The 12,313-nt window shown below is 56.0% G+C and overlaps 1 protein-coding gene across 9 annotated transcripts in view; it reads right to left on the reverse strand.

Annotated features, from left to right (window-relative positions):
• Positions 1-12,313, reverse strand: part of CACNA1G (calcium voltage-gated channel subunit alpha1 G) — a 61,918-nt gene that overhangs the window by 45,274 nt on the left and 4,331 nt on the right. For all 9 annotated transcript variants that reach the window (XM_053911609.2, XM_053911607.2, XM_053911605.2 and 6 more), the window contains exons 2-8: positions 8,794-8,905; positions 8,502-8,635; positions 8,061-8,158; positions 5,775-5,934; positions 5,012-5,312; positions 4,775-4,867; positions 1,813-2,596 (exon numbers count right to left, since the gene is read on the reverse strand). In XM_053911609.2, coding sequence (XP_053767584.1) covers positions 1,813-2,596; positions 4,775-4,867; positions 5,012-5,312; positions 5,775-5,934; positions 8,061-8,158; positions 8,502-8,635; positions 8,794-8,905 — 1,682 coding nt within the window. The remainder of the gene's footprint in view (positions 1-1,812; positions 2,597-4,774; positions 4,868-5,011; positions 5,313-5,774; positions 5,935-8,060; positions 8,159-8,501; positions 8,636-8,793; positions 8,906-12,313) is intronic.

Below are 12,313 nucleotides of genomic sequence, written 5' to 3' on the forward strand. Positions count from 1 at the left end.
AGGGTGGTTCCAAATGATGGGGGTGCTGGGCACCCAGTGGGGCGGGGGTGCTGAATGCCCTGGAACGTGGGCAGTTCTGAGCACCAGATTGCCCTCCGACACCAAGAGCACCCTACTGACAGCCATTGCCGGCCTGGGGTCAGGTGAGCGGCTTTGGCATCCTCTGAGGTCCTGGGCAGCTTTTATGTCCAGGAGCCTGCAGCAAGGAGCCTCGATCACCTCTCATCCCAGGGAAGCCCACCCTGCATGGACGCTGCTCTGAGTAGCATTTTTCAAAGAACCTTTAAGACACACACACATGTGCTCACACACACACACACCAGATGCACATACATGTACACAAGGCAGACACTTCATGTACATAAACACATGTACTATGTATTACACATATTATTTGTGTGCCATGCATTATGCACAACCAAACATATCTGTACACAGAGAATGCACGTGTACCAGGCACGGGTACACATGGCATGCATATACACCAGACAAGAGCATCGCTCCTGTGTGCGCATACACCCCGCACACACATCAAACACATGTGTATGCATACACACATGAACACCAGACTTGTGCAAGCACACACACACTGGACAGCTTCTGGCATGCATGCACACACACCAGGCAGCGCATGCGTGTGCACAAAGTGACCCATCCTAAGATGTCAACGTCCATTTAAATCCAGCTGTGGTCATAAAATTCAAGAGCTGAAAGGAACCTCAGGAAGCACCCAGGAAAAGCAGGTACAAAAAGGCACCCAGCCGAGGGGCTCGGCCGCTGGCATCCAACACTGCTTCCCTTTCCAACTGCACACAGGAGGGCGTCCACAAGAACCCACGGACAATGACGCTCCCAGCCCTGCCTTTTACACAGGGGGGAACTGAAACGTGCCAGTGTGTGTGTGTGCAACCGGCTCCAGTCACGTGGCGGGGTAGTGGAAAAGCTGGCACCAGAACACTTCACACTGTGTTCTGTGATAGCACCTTCCTGTCCCAGCCCACGTTCCCACGTAACGTCCCACAAATACACCTTCTCCCACGTGCCAAATCCTTCCTGAAATACAGGCCCTGGGCTGTGACGACAGTGAGTCTGTCTGTAGAAGCGGGCCTGCCACCCCTGCCTGCCTGGGGACACCCACAGGCAGCGAGCACCTCATTTCCTCTGACAGTGGGTGTTCTATTCATCAGACTACCAGCCCTCTGAGGGCTTGCTGCGCCGGGCCCGCGTCCCCGTGGGGAGGGAAGGAAACTCACGCTCACGAGAGTCTGCTTCGTGTGGGGCATGGAGCTGGCCACAGTCACATAGCATCTCCCCTCTGAGCCTTGCAGCAAGGGGGTCTCCACAGAGCATGGGTCTCAGAGCCCGATGGTCCTGGGTTCACCCTCGCCAATGGCACAACCTTGGACAAGTCATGCAAGCTCTCCAAACCTCCTTTTTCTCATCAGAAAAATGGGGTCAGTAAGAAGGCTTATCACTTCAATTGTTTGGAGGAGCCCAGAGGATTTTGCCTGCAAAGCATGTGGCAGGCACATAGCAACTGGTCAGCAACTGTTAGGTATTATTGCAAACAGCACGGAGCACAGCACGGAGCAGGTGCTAATTACATGATGGGTATCGTTATTATTACAATGTGGGAATTCTAATTCCCATTTTAACAGGTGAGACAATTACGGCTCAAAGAAGCCATGGGACTGACTGAAGGTCCCAAGGCTGTGAGTGGCAGAATGGGGATCCGAGCCCAGTCCTTCTGATTGCAGACCCCCGTCCTTTCTGGGGTAAGAGGCACCAACAGGCCCCCTCCCAGGTTCTCACCTGTACTCTGTGTCTCTAGCAGCTTGTGCATGGAGCTGTAGCGCTCAGGTGGGATGTTGAGGCTGGTGAGGGTGGGGGGTCCAGAGGTGGGGGCCACCTCCACAAGTGCCTTCTCCTTCAGCATCTCTGTTGGAGGGCTGGTGTGCACAGTGGGGTACACCTTTCCGCTGCTCACAGTCCTGCCCGATGCCTCAGATGGAGACCTGGGAGGGGGCGCCTGGCAGCGGACTGGCTCCAAGTGGCAGTCAGCGTGATAGAAGCTGTGCACAGCCTCTGCGCCCCCGGGAGAGCCCCCGGGGAGGGCAGGTGTCGAGGGTGGTGGCAGCATGAGCCGGCGGGACCCGTTGGCATCCCTATCCTGGATCTCTGGGCTGGCCCGGGGGCCCCGCAGCGTCCCATTGCCCAGGTGGTAGTGGTGGTGATGGTGGTGGTGGTGGTGCACCAGGTGATGGACAGATGGGCGGCGATGGGAGCGTGAACAGCTGCTGCTAGGCTGGGGCTCCTGGCCCCCAAGGGGTGCTGGACTGCTTAGCAGCCCAGCCCGCACGCCCACTGCCCGGGAGACCTGGGCCAGCCTGCGGGCTGCTTTACGAAGGACGTATACCAGGTACTTGAGCAGCTCTTCGTAGCAGCTGCCCGGCTCCGAGAAGCTGGCCAGGGTGCTGGCGTTGGATAGGAACCGTACGCGCTGCTCCCGCATCAGCTGGCTTTCCCGCTGCTTGGTCTCTGAGAACTGTGTGGCAATCACCACCAGGCACAGGTTGATCATGAAGAAGGAGCCCACCTGTTGGGGTGGGGACAGCAAGAGGAGACGTCCTGAAGAAAAGGGAACTACAGTGCCAGCCACCAAGCACTTCCTTCGTGCCAGCGGCTGGGCTCAGTAATTGTCCAAGCATTATCTTATTTCATTCTCATGACAATCACAAGAGGTGATACTTCTGTGATCTTCGTCTAACAGGTGAAGACATTTAGGCTCAGAGAGATTGAGGAACTTGCCCAAGTGCATTCAGCTAATGCACAGCAAAGGTAAGACTCGAACCAAGCCCGACAGCGTTCCAAGGCATTCATATTGATCCTGGTGCTACCCTGCCTGGGTTTCTCCAGACTCCCTGCTCCTAAACCCCCACACCCTGAATGCCCAGTAGCAGTAGAGAAGGCTGGGGAAATGAATGCAGTCTTGGGGACAAGAGGTTTTCACCTTGGATTGAGCCCTTTGAGATGCTGGCGAAAAGCCTTGTTCACCAGCCTCCTCCTTCCAGTCCCAGTTCTAACTGTGTGACCTTGAGTGAGAAACCTTTCACTGTGGAGCCTCAGTACCCTCGTCTGTATCCCTTTTCCCGATGCCTCTCCCCTCCCTAACCAGCTGATGGGCTGAACGCTGAGCCCTGCAGGCCAGCCACCGGCCACTCCGACTTGCCCACACCTCCCCATCCCCATCTCCGTGCCTCAGGTTCCTCAGGACTCTGGGATAGCTGTTGCTTGGACAATAATCCGGAATGAAGGAAATGAATATTTATGGTGACAAAGCAATTTTTTCTAGATTGTGTCCTAGTAATTATGATAATTAGCTTCGCTAGTGTGATTCCAGAGAGCTGTTTGGAAAGATTTTTCAGGGGGTGTGTGGGAAGGTGGAAACCAGGCCCCTTACCTCCCTGTCTGCTTCCTTCCCTCTCCCCCAAGCCCAGCAACATAGTGAAAAAAACAGGCTTCCTAGAAACACTGGCTTTGCCACCTCAGGTGCTGGTGGGGGTGGGAACAGGCCCCCAGCCTGGCCACTCTTCCACCAGGATACGCTCAGGAGCAGGACAGGGTGGCTGGCAGGACTTGTTCTTTCTCAGGGCCGACCTGCTATCTCTCTCTCACCCAGAGAGCTGCCTCATTCTGTCTCCCCCTCTCTCTGGAGCTTGTCCTAAATCCTGAGTAGATCTTAATCTCTTTCTCTCCAAATCTGTCTGTCTGTCTGGCCTCTTAATGACGTGGACAAAGGGCTGGGCTTGGAGCCAATAGCCTGGGGTTGAGTTCTCAGCTCGGAGGCTTAGTTAAGCCTGGTGACCAAGCCCTCTGAAGTCCCGAGGTGGAGTTCTCGTTTAGGAGCTGGGGCCCCAAGCCCTGCATGCCACCCCCAGGGGCTATGAAGATGCAGCAGGCAACAGCTGTTACTGCACACACCAGGAGCAATGCCCCACCCAGCAAGATGAACCACCGCCCACCACAGGAAAAATGAGGAAGCGCTGGTCTCCTGGTCTGTAAAGAGGAGAGGATAACAAGATCATGGTGAGGAGTAAACGTCCAGCACAGAAAAAACCCAGAAAAAACCCACTGGGAGCAGGGGCTGGCGCGTAGTAGGTGCTCAATACATATTAGCTATAAGTAGTAGCAATTAAATTGTTAAACTACGAATGGTAGTGATTTAAACTATTAAATATTGCTACTTCTGCCTCTGCCTCCTGCCCTCATTAAGTCTTGGAACTTCTGAGCTGACAGGAACAAGAGATCACGCAGTGTTTCCCAACACCGAATGATGGGAGCCTGGGGTGGAACGACGCCTTGCGGGGTGTTTCAGGGTGTTTCCCATCTCCCGCCTGCTCCCCAGCAAAGTGCCAATAGTGCTTTCCTAGTCCTGGTAAAAAACAAGACTACATTTTGTCACTTCTAGAGGTGGTATTACCCTGGGGTGAGAAGCACCCATTTTACTGATGAAGAAACAGAGGTCCAGGGTGGAGCTGGGGGCCTCACGGGAATGACTTGCCCAAGGTTGTAAGTGGTGGTAAGTGACAGAGCTGGGCCTTGACCTTGTATTTCCTCCTGACTGCCCTTGACAGTTGTTCTCTCTGTGTATGTCTTAATGGGACTCGTCCTGAGAGCTAGAACTTCACATTGGGCAAGCTTTCCCCTCTCTGGACTTCCCGGACCCATTTCCCCGGGATCCCCCATCCCCTCGAGGGCCTGAGGAATCACTCACGATGATGAGGAGGATGAAGTAGATGAAGTTGTAGAAGGAATGAGCATCCATCACAAAGTACATGATGTCGACCCAGCCCTCCAGCGTGATAACCTGGGGAGGTGGCAGAGGGGCAGGCTGACTCTGGGCCCCCTAAAGTCACCTGCAATCTCCTCCAGGGGTCCTGAGCCCACCCCACCCTGAGAACAACCACTCCAGCCTGTCCTGGGGAATCTCCCGGCACCCAGGCTGCCCCACCTGGAAGATGGCAATCCAGGCATAGCCGATGTTGTCGAAGTTGATGGCACCCTTGAAGGGGTTGTGCTCCCCCGCGGAGCAATTGGTGTAGTACTGGTTCCAGTTGACGCAGGTGGTGTTGCTGGAGCTGTTGTAGGACTCATAGTCCAGGCCACAGGGGGGGCCGCCGCCCCCTTCCCCACGCAGGGTGGGCACACTCCTGCAGGAGCGCATGCCATTCTCCCGAGGCTGGGAGCAGATGAAGGGGTTCTCATCCTCGTTCTCAGTCTGGTAATAGCGCTCCAGGTCCACGCTCAGGGGGCTGTGGAGGGGACAAGGATGAGGTGGGGGGCAGGTTCTCTGGGGGAAGGCCCGGGAAGGAAGGGCTGGAGCGGGAAGGGAACAGAGTTGGGGCAAGCTTCTGGCAGGCACGGGGGTTTGTGAATGTGGACAGGGAGTGTGAGGACTGAGTGGGAAACTCTAGAGTCAGGACGTTGGAAGGTTACATCCTAGAGTAGTGATTGTCCAACGGGGATGAACATCAGGCTCACTGAGGAGCTTATAAAGATCCCCAGGCCCAGGCTGACCCCCAGACCAATGAAATCAGAATCTGCTGGGGTGGGACCAGGGCCTCAAAAATCCTTCAGCTCCCCAAGTGACTTCAGTGTGTAAGTTTGAGAACCTGACATGTCATTCATATGAGAACAGATATGTCAATAGCAACAGGGACTGAGGGCGCTCCCAGCCCCAGGACCACTCCCAGGTTACCCCCAGCAACACTCACAGGCTGAAGTTCTCGGGCAGGAAGCACCGGTTCCGAAGCAGCCCTGCCCATAGCTGGACGCCCACAATGCCGAAGATGAAGAAGACGAAGAAGCAAAGCAGCAGGACGTTGCCCAGCATGGGCAGCGTGTCCAGCAGCAGCGTGACAAGGATGCGCATGCCTGTGGGGGGCAGAAGCCACGCTGGGGGCGCCCGGCTGGCCGGGCTAGGCTTGCTGCCACGGGCCTGGCAGAGCTCCCAGAAGGGGCCCACTGGAGAGGGCCTCTGAGGCTAAGACGACCTAGCTCACACTGGAGGGGAGACCAACAGACACCTCTAATGCCACAGGCAGCCCTTTGCAGCCACCGACCCTACCAGCAATTTCTCTTGGCTCCCCTACATGAATCAGCGTGCAGGACCACCAAGGGCGAGCCAGAGTAATTGCTGTTTCCAAAGCACCCTCCTGCACTGCACCCCGCCTGGCGTCATCACGGCACAGAGGGCACCCCCAGTGTACAGATGAGGACTGAGGCTCAGAGAACTGGCGTGACTTGTCCAGCATCACAGAGCAGCTACATGTAGGCTATCGGGCTTTCTGCTCCCAAATCCCACCTCACGCGCACACCGCCTCCTATTCCTGCTCTCACCAGACACAGTCAGCTGGCTTTTCTGAGTTATGGCCACCACAGTCACTGGGGAAACTGAGGCAGAGAACTCCAGGAGGGACTTAGCAGGCAGGAATCTCATTTGAGATCTGGGCCCCCAGTAAGGCCAAGATGTCCTATGCTCCACTATGGCTCTCAGCCCCTGCCCTGAGTCTGTCTACTCTCTGTGTGGTCCAGATTCCCACCCCAGGACCTGTGGGGACACAGGCTATCTTCTCAGGTGGCCATCAATGAGCAACACCACCCCGGGGAAAGCCACCCTCCACCAATTTGTCCTGTTAGAGAAGCTGCCCTCCCTTACCACTCCAGGTCTAGGACCAACCAGTCCACAGGTCTGAGCCAGCCCCCAGGCTACCAAGCCCTTGTCAGACTCACAGGCCTCTAATGGCTGGTTTTGACTCCCAAAGTGCTGCTCACCGCCCCCTGCCTCCTCCAGGGAAAAAGCTTCTAAGTGGCAGCTAATTGGTAGCTAATTGGCTTGGTGACTGCAACTGCCCTGTTCCTGCCCCTTGCAGCCCAGGCCTCTCAGGTCAGTCCCTCTCCACCTCCTCCAGCCCCATCCCCCTTCAGCTCCTCAGTGCTCCAGCTGAGATCAATTCCTCAGGGTTTGCATTAAGGGAATTAACACCGGTGGTTAGACAGAAGCCTATAAATCTGCCACCCATCACCTGGGGCTTGAGAGGAGGCAAAGGCATGCGTCCTCTGGAGCTCCTGTTAACACCAGCACACCCCACACCTGGAGGACACACTGAGCAGCTCTGCCCACCCAGAGGCAGCTGCATATCTCTCTCTCTCTCTCTCTCTCTCTCTCTCTCTCTCTCTCTCTCTCACACACACACACACACACACACACACAGAGAGCAAAGGGGGCTGCTGCTACATCAGGCACAGAGCCCCTGAACCTGCTCCCCCACCCCACCCCACTCCTGGGACTGCAGCAGAGACCAGGTGCAGTTGTGTAAGTTGGGGAGCTGCAAAGGGGGCCTGAGCAAGGGTGGGGGGCAGGATGTATGGGGAGCTAGAGCTGCCAAAGCTTCATTGGCTCAGGAAACCAATGCAGTTTAATTTAGATAATGGTCCCGGCAGTCAGTTGCTGCAATGGGTTGGAAGGGGGTGGAAATGAAGAAGGGGATATAGGTGGGAGGGTGAGGCATGGAGCGGCCTTGTCTTTGGAGAAGTCATGCTTAGCGTGGCCAGTGTGGTCTCCCCAATGAGAACCAGATTGCATGAGAGGCTGTTCTGGCTAGAAAAGGCCATGGCACCTTGCACCCACTCCTGGCCTGCCATCCCGTCTACCTCACTCTTCCCACCCCTATTCCAGGGAAGGAGGCGGCCATCTAGCTGAAGAAGGTCTCATCTGAGACATTTCTGAGACTCTTCCCCCAAATCAGGCTGAAATGAGGAGAGAGGGTCTTTCCAGGTAATTCTTACAGTGCCCTAGCCAGGGGTAGGGGCTCCATTGAGCTCCAGGGACCCCAGGTCCCCGCTGAGCCCTTCGCCAATGGGGCCAGCCTCGGAGTGAGTGCAGGCCCTGATGAGGCCTGTAAGTGGTCAGGAGGTAGGGGTGGGGTCTGAGATTTCCATATTTCCTCTTGGGACTCTGCGTCCAGGGGCTGAGGGCTGAGGGCTGAGGGGTCACTCACTGGGCACCCGGTTGATGGCCCTGAGCGGCCGCAGCACACGGACTGTCCTGACAGCGGAGAAGCTCACGTTTTGCAGGTCCAGCGAGTACTCCAGCATCCTGCAGGGAGGGGCCCAAAGGGAGGCCCTTTGAGTCTGAGGCCGCCGTGGGGGTCAAAAGAGGTCAATGAGGAATCCTGCTGCGGAGGGGCAGCACAGTCTCCGACTCCTCCCCCTCCTCCACCCAGGGACCCTGCAGAGGCAGTGAGTGGATGGACAGGCCATGGATTCAGAGAAGTACGGGCTGGAGCGCTGCAGGCAAGACAGCCTCGGACCCTTACTGGCCAGCCAGAAGGAAGCAGTGCTGTAGGTGGGCTGGGGGCAGGGCTCAGGCCTGGGACTCTGGCCCTGGGGAAGGGACTGATCTGATCCATTTCTTGCCCACACCCAGCCTAGGCTCTCACCCTGCAATAACGATGAAAAAGTCCAGTCGGTTCCAAGTGTCTCCCAGGTAACACTTTTTCCCGAAGATGCCCAAGGCTACCATCTTCACCACCATCTCCACGGCGAAGAAGGCAAAGATGAAGTCATCAAAGGCCTGATGTGGGGATGAGAGGCTGCTGAAACTGAGAAGGGGGTGGGGGAACATGCCCCACCCCCACCCCCACCTGTGGGGTCAGGGCCTCTTGCAGAGAAGGGGTCAGGGTTATTAAGATCAGGAGCCTCCTCCTTTCTCCCCACCACACACGCACTTACTTGCAGGATCCGGCAGCGCTGGGAGTCACAGGCGATGTCCTCACATGGCCGGAACATGCCCAGAGTCACACAGTTGAGAAGGATGACCAACATACTGATCCGCTCAAACCAGGTGAATGGTGGTCAAGGAAACAGCTGGCCGGGGCTGGAGCTGAGCCCTTACCCCCGCGCCCCCCCCCCCCCCCCCCCCCGCAGTGCCTACCACTTCTTGCCCTCCCAAACCCATCTGATAGGTGCAATGGGAAGGCCCTGCCCCTGCCCCACCTGGGTCATCTCACCCCTCTGGACCCAGCTTCCTCATCTGCAAAGTAAGAAAAGCCACAAATACCCTGACTATTTACACAAGCCATTTGGGGAATAAAATCGATCACACTTATGGAAATGCCAGACACTAAGCGTTTGCTGCTGAATATGTATCCTATTCTCCCTACCTCCCCGGGAAGACGTGAGAAGCAAAGGAGATAATGTATGTGAACGTGCGACACAAAACTGAAGTCAGAGTACGTCTGCCTTACAGTTTACCAAGCACTTTCACACCACACCACATTTGGTGCTCACCACAGCCCCGTGTGGGATCTGGGGTAGACCGTTTTTTTCCCCAGAACCCAAGGAAACTGAGGCTCAGAGAGCCAAAGTCATGTGCTGAAGGTCACAAGAGAAGCCGGAATGAAACAGATTCCCAAGCCTCTGATCTGGAATAGCCGCTTCTGTAGCTGCTCAGGCATGCGGGACAGGGGCGGTCACGGCCACACTGGCACCAGACAGACGGGCACAAGCAGACACGAGGGTCCATAGCTCCACCACAGCACCAGAGCCCACGGCTGCCTCTTCCACCACCAGCCCCCTCACCTCTCAAAGACCTCAGATGGCCTCAAGACACAGTCACATATTTAAACAATGAAAATCCACTCCACACCATGCCCTGTAGTTCCACACAAGCCCCCAGCCTGGGCAGGGTGGACAGTACCCCGCACGCACAGACCAGGCCACCCTCACACCTTCTGGTGGCTTCCCGTAAAGCCCCAGCCCAGACCAACTAAAACAGACTCTGTTCTGCAGCAATCCGCAGGGAGGGGGCTGAGCCTTTTCACACAGCAGACTTTCTTAAGGGGCTCACTTCCAGCCCATCAACAGGAGAATGTGCAAAATGGCCTCTGGACCTTAGAAGGTTCTGGGCACCAGACTCAGAGCTCAGTGACCAAGCAGCAGAGACTGGGGCCTGGGGAAAGAAGACCTCAGGGATGGGATGGAGGGAGGCGGGGGGTCATGGCAGCTCACAGGTGACCCGCCACACCAGACACAGTGGGGTGGAGAGGGCCCAGAGGAGAGGGGAGCTTCCTGTTGTCACTCCACTTCTGCAGTGAGAAGCCTTTGACCAAGGACCCAGCGCCTGCCTTTCTTCCCAGCTCTGCAGCCACACCCCATCTCTGTCCCGAACCTCAGACTGTACCCCCACCCCAGGAGCCCATGACTCTCTTAATCCGTCCACAGCCCTCCTACTCCTCCTCTGTCACCCAGGCCCTTTTCCCTCAGACTCACCTCACTTCACGCCATCGGGTACCCAACACCCCAAGGCAATTTCCCTAACCTCCACCTCCTCACAAAAATAAAAGTTAAAAAAAAAAGTTCTAGGTTTTGGGGGTAAGCAGATGGGAGTGGGAAATAAAGAGTGCTCTGTTTCCATGGAGCTGTTTTTCTGAGTGGAGCTGGAGCCCAGTGGATCTCTCCCCAGAGTGGGGGTCAGCCAGGGGTCATGCTGGAAAAAGGGGGACAGGGAGGGAGCTCCCCTGGGGCCATCATCTGGAAAAGGCAGGACACGACCACTCTCAAGAACTGGCCTGCTTTCCCCAAGCTAGCCCCTCCTCTCCTCCGAAGGGAAGGGACCCAATGTGAGCAGCTATCTCTAGATAGGGGAGGGTGGATAGTTCTCCTGGGAAGAGGGGCTCCTGGGACACCTGTTCGAACCCCTGCAATGGCAGCAATTCCTCCCTGTCGTTCTGCGCACCCATCTCATCTCCTTGGCCAAGGCAAGGAGGAAACTCCCTCCTACACCTCACATCCCCTACAAAGCTGAGAGTAGTGCCTGGCACATAGCAGATGACTATTACATGGGAAGAATTAATTAATTAATTAATTAGTCCACCAATTAATCAATCAATCTCCCTGCCTAGAAGCCAGATGTATCTCCCCATGTATGTTTTCCTGCCTTACTCACCTTAATATTGATAACCAAGGCAGGAGTAAGAGGGAGGAGGTGCAGGAGTGACACCATCGGGGAGCTGTCCCTCCTGTCCGCACATGCTCACACTGGGGCCTCTTATAGCCAGAGCCTACCTCCAGATAATCCCACCTCCACCTCTTAACCACAGAAGCCCCTTCTCAAGGGCCCCTTTGGCAATTCAGCTTACTCCCAGCTCCATCTGCCCTCTCTCTACCTCTCTCCTTTCCCCACAGGTAAACATAAATGGACATTGAAGACACCAAGGCACAGAAAAATTGGGGACAATCTGGATTGAGAAATAATTAATGGGGTGGGGGGTCTTTCACCCTTCTCAGGTTAGGACTTGTTTCCTTGGGAGCATAGCTGAATGTCACTGTGTGATGTTCCTCTGTTGCCATAACGACAGGAGGATGTGTCACCAGGTGGTGTGGATTTGTTGCCATGGTAATTAAAAGGACCCCTCACACATGAACTCCCCTTACTCAAGCTGCTGTCTAGTCCTCAAGCAGGGAAGGAGAAGCGGGGAGACCCACAGGTTATCAGGTTGGGGGGAACCATGTGACAAATCTCCATGGCAACCAAGGGAACGGGGGACACTGGTTGCCATAGTGACTATGAGAGACCTGTGCAGTCACATGTCTACTGTTGCTATGGTGACTGTCCGGGCTGGAGTGGATCCCAAAGGGGGAGGTGGGTAGGAGAGGGAGGATCTTTCTTTTCCACACAACCCACCATCAAAAGCAGAGAAAAAGGAAATGGCAGGGCAAGGGACCCCGCTTCCATTCCTCCTCCTCTTCCCCCTCCAGGAGAACTAGAGCATGTTATCTGTACAACTGTGTCCTCTCTGTGGGTCTTTATCTAGAGCCCTTGCCTACCCTGGCAGCTGGAGGGGAGAGGGAGGTGGGAGAGGAGGGAGGAGGGCTGGGGCTCCTCCAGAGGCACGGGGGCACTAAACAGGGCAAGACTGAGAAGAGAAACAGGCCCTCCAGCTGCCCTGTTCCCCACTAGGAATGTGCAAACTGAAATCGGGGAGCACTGAGGAAGAAACGGGCCTGGACCCAGGAATCCTGGCCTCCTAGTAGTTGGTAGGAAGTGGGGTGTTGTTCTCACTCTGTGGAGAGGCTGGTGTCTATGGGATCCAGCATTTCCCGGGGTTGGGGTGGGCTATAAGGGCTCAGCACTGAGGCTCCTGCTGGAAAGGCAGAAAGGGGGATTCCCTAGCCGAGCCCCCACTCCCACACGCCTGTTTCCCAGTGGTCCCTCTCCTGCCACCAGCTCCAGCGTGTGGGTGTGTGGGGA

This window comes from Desmodus rotundus, chromosome 9, assembly GCF_022682495.2.
Source record: "Desmodus rotundus isolate HL8 chromosome 9, HLdesRot8A.1, whole genome shotgun sequence".
NCBI lineage: Eukaryota > Metazoa > Chordata > Mammalia > Chiroptera > Phyllostomidae > Desmodus > Desmodus rotundus.